The sequence below is a fragment of the Oxyura jamaicensis genome, chromosome 3 (assembly GCF_011077185.1).
Source record: "Oxyura jamaicensis isolate SHBP4307 breed ruddy duck chromosome 3, BPBGC_Ojam_1.0, whole genome shotgun sequence".
In the NCBI taxonomy this organism is placed as follows: domain Eukaryota; kingdom Metazoa; phylum Chordata; class Aves; order Anseriformes; family Anatidae; genus Oxyura; species Oxyura jamaicensis.
This window is the reverse complement of record NC_048895.1, coordinates 83,154,151-83,157,696: the sequence shown is the minus strand read 5'-3', so window position 1 is coordinate 83,157,696 and position 3,546 is coordinate 83,154,151. Positions and strand designations below refer to the sequence as shown.

Genomic DNA, 3,546 nt, shown 5'->3' with positions numbered 1-3,546 from the left:
TTCAGCAGGCCCTAAGGCACTGCATCAAGCAAAGCACTTAATGAACGTATCCTCATCAGTGTATCGAATGAATCAACAGTAGAATTCAAAGCAGAACTAACATCTACATCTTCCATTTTCTGTGTAGCTCTGTGTAGCTTCACAATGCCTACAGTTCTTGTTTCATACACAGAAGAAACTTTTATATTACTCTGCAGTTACCTAGAGCATTGATTATACATAAACAGCACAAAAAAAAAGTATATTAACTTTGTGTAAATCAAGAATTTATGGTTTATTGCATTTGTTTACAACTTCCATGGGGGATTTTTGGTGTAGCTTAACCTGAAACCATTAGACATATCTACACAGCTTTTTTCACGATTCAACTCTTATCACACAGTGATCAATTCTCCACATTCATCTTCTGTAGCTCTCTCAATTCCAGTTTTCCAGAGTTCATGAGTACTGACACTATTGAAAAAGTGGAAGTTCAAACACACCTAAACAAACTAGACAGAATATTGTAGATAAGGCTATCCTTTGTTGTTGTTTTTCTTTAAATATATATATAAATTTGTTTAAACCAGGCACAGAGAACTTCAGAAAACACAATACTGAAAGCCACCTATGACACTCTTTGCAGGTTAGGAGTTTGCAAATTCCACAATCAAGCATTCATCCCCATAGCTTTAACAATGAACAAACAGATCTTGTACTTCCTCAGCACTTCAAGTGAATTGTACCTTGAACACAGTGGTGCTAAAACTGTACCATATTTACCATAATAAGACTATAAATGAGCTAATTAAGTGCCACCATGTTGCATTCAACTGTGTACTTTACTTCACAACTGAACTGACTGCTCAAAGGTCAGTCTCACAAGAAGTCAAAAAAAACATGCACAACTGAACTGAGAGCAGGCAATGGTTGGGCACTTAGGTACAGCATAGAGGTTCATTGTGGAGCACGACAGTAAGAAGTACTGGCCACAGCAGTAGAGAACCAGTACTCACATACAGAAGTTAAGGAAAACTGCATTATCAAACTGTACTTTTACATTAAGTTCAAGCACAAACTTTTTGTCATATTCCCAATTTGCCAGAATGCTCTGAAGAACATAACGCACCAAAAAAAAACTTTAAAGGAGTATAATTCTGCACAATCAATTCCACATTAAAATCACAAAAATAAGCACTCGCTTTTCAACCACCTATGAATTTAACAAAAAAAAACTTATAATTTGAATTAGCAAACACATTTCCAATCTACAGCTTCATGTGACACTAATAATAGGCCTTGTTAAAGAAATTCTCTCCAAACATACATACAATATATACTGTGGGTAAAGGACACAGTGAACAAATTATTTCCATTTTCTCTACCAAATACCTACTGATTATGTGCAATTTTTAATGCTGATGTCAAAAGTTACATGATTTGTGTTCTTCCAGTCCCATTCTGCTTGTGAAAGAACTAGGATTTCAGAAGTGCACATATAATATGGACTGTGAACAGTACAAATTAGTGCTTGTTCCACATAGGTGTTGCCATAGGTCCCTGTGGAGCCCTTTCAACAGTCACAAATTCGTCAGGGTTGTCAAAAGCTTCATAGTGCATTAATAAATCTTGAATAGCACACTCCTCAATCTGGAAGGAAAAAAAAGAATATGTATTTCAGTGCCAGATCTACACTTATAACAGTAATTACACCACAGTTACAAACAGCTTTTGGGGGCCCTGGGTACATCTGCTACAGACCTCCTCAAGAGGAAGTAATAGTAGACGAGGCTTCTTCACGCAACTGAAAGAAGCCTCGTGTTTGCACATCCTGGTCCTCACGGGAAAGTTAAGCCACCCTAATATCTGCTCTTAAGGCAAACACAGCAGGGCACAAACACTCCAGAAGGTTTGCATTGGTGACAACTTCCTAATGCAGGTGATCAGTCGATGAAGGGGAGACACTGGTGGATCTCAGCCACACAAACACAAGGAAGGACTGTTCAGGGATGGTAAGGTCAAGGGCAGCCTTGACTGCAGTGACCTTGAGACAGCGGACTTCGGGATATCAAGAGAAGGGACAAATAGCAGAATCACAACCCTAGGCCTTCAAGAGAACAGATGATCTGATGAAGGATCTGCTTGGAAAAAAATCATAAAACATGCCCCTTGAAAGAAGAGGAGTCCAGAAAAGCTGTTTGATTTTAAGATGACTGCTTCTAAACTCAAGAATGGTCTATGTCAATGAACAGAACAGAACAAGAATCAAACAAGAATGGAAGGAGGGCTGCATCAATAACAAAGAGCTCCTTAAAAACAAAAAGGAAACAAAAAGGAAACATATACAAGGTGGAAGCAGAGACAGATGGCCCAGAAGAAAAACACAGACACCGTGAGCACACAGGAACAGATTTAGTAAAGCCAAAGCCCAGATGAAGTTGAATCTGGCAAGTGACATGAAGCTAAGAGAGCTGCAGTTGCTAAGCATGGAGAAGAGAAGACTCAGTGAGATCTCATCAATGTGTGTAAACAGCTGATGGGAGAGAATAAAGAAGACTGAGTAAGACATCTCAGTGGTGTCCAGTGACAGACTGAAATACAGAAAATTGCATTCAAACTTTTTTTTTTCCAACTATGAGAGTGGTTGGATACGGGAACAGGCTTCCCAGTAAGGTGTGGAGTCTCCATCCGTTCTTGGAGATATTCAAAACTTATCAGGGAAAAGTCTTGAGTAACCTTCTCTAGCTGATCCTGCTATGAGCAAGGACATGGACTAGACAATTTACAGAGACTCCAGCTTCAACCATTTTGTGATTCTGTGAATTTATCAGTTGTGGACTCAATAGTCAATTTGACTTTAATATAGGCCTGCCTCATCAAACAGTGATGTGAAGCTATTATTAAATTATATTTAATATTATTATATAAATGATATCGAGTGCATCAATACATAATTAGCCCTAAAAACTGATCTCTGAAACAACCAGTGTAAAATCCTTGTGTACCCAGCCACAGTAACTTAGTGCTTTACCTGGATCAAAGCCAAAGGTTTCTCTCTGCTCCTAATAAGAGCAGCTTCTTGCTGGAGCTCTTCCTCTACAATAGCTGCAAACATGACAGGTGCCATCACAGGAGAATTAGTTGGTGATGTTGCTAACCAAGGACTGCAAAAAAAAAAAAAAAAGGCAAATGATATGAAGCAACATCAGGAACGAGGTCAGCACAACACACAGAAAACAAGCTCCAGAGTTTTTGCCACTTTATGCCTTACTTATGATTCTCTAGCGGCGGAGAATCCAGAGCATGGTCTTCCAGACCTGGGCTACTTCTAGCGGTGCATCTAGAAAAAGGCAGGAAAAAAAAAGTAAAGTAAAAGTCACTGACAAAGCATTCTCCTAAATCATAACAAATTACAAATTACAAATTCCAAGTAGCCAGTGTGGTGGTTTTACCGTGCTAGGCAGTTGAACATCACAACCGCTCTCTCACTCCCCCTCCTCAGATGAGGAGGGGAAGAAGTAAAGGAAAGAACAACTCACGGGTTGAAATAAGGATGATTTAATTAAA

General features: G+C 39.0%; 1 protein-coding gene across 3 annotated transcripts in view; it reads right to left on the bottom strand.

The window, feature by feature from the left end:
* Positions 1-244: 244 nt before the first annotated feature.
* The window catches only part of IBTK (inhibitor of Bruton tyrosine kinase), a 55,449-nt gene continuing 52,147 nt past the window's right edge, over positions 245-3,546 (bottom strand). For all 3 annotated transcript variants that reach the window (XM_035321329.1, XM_035321330.1, XM_035321331.1), the window contains exons 27-29: positions 3,251-3,319; positions 3,011-3,143; positions 245-1,629 (exon numbers count right to left, since the gene is read on the bottom strand). In XM_035321329.1, coding sequence (XP_035177220.1) covers positions 1,504-1,629; positions 3,011-3,143; positions 3,251-3,319 — 328 coding nt within the window. In that variant the 3' untranslated portion in view covers positions 245-1,503. The remainder of the gene's footprint in view (positions 1,630-3,010; positions 3,144-3,250; positions 3,320-3,546) is intronic.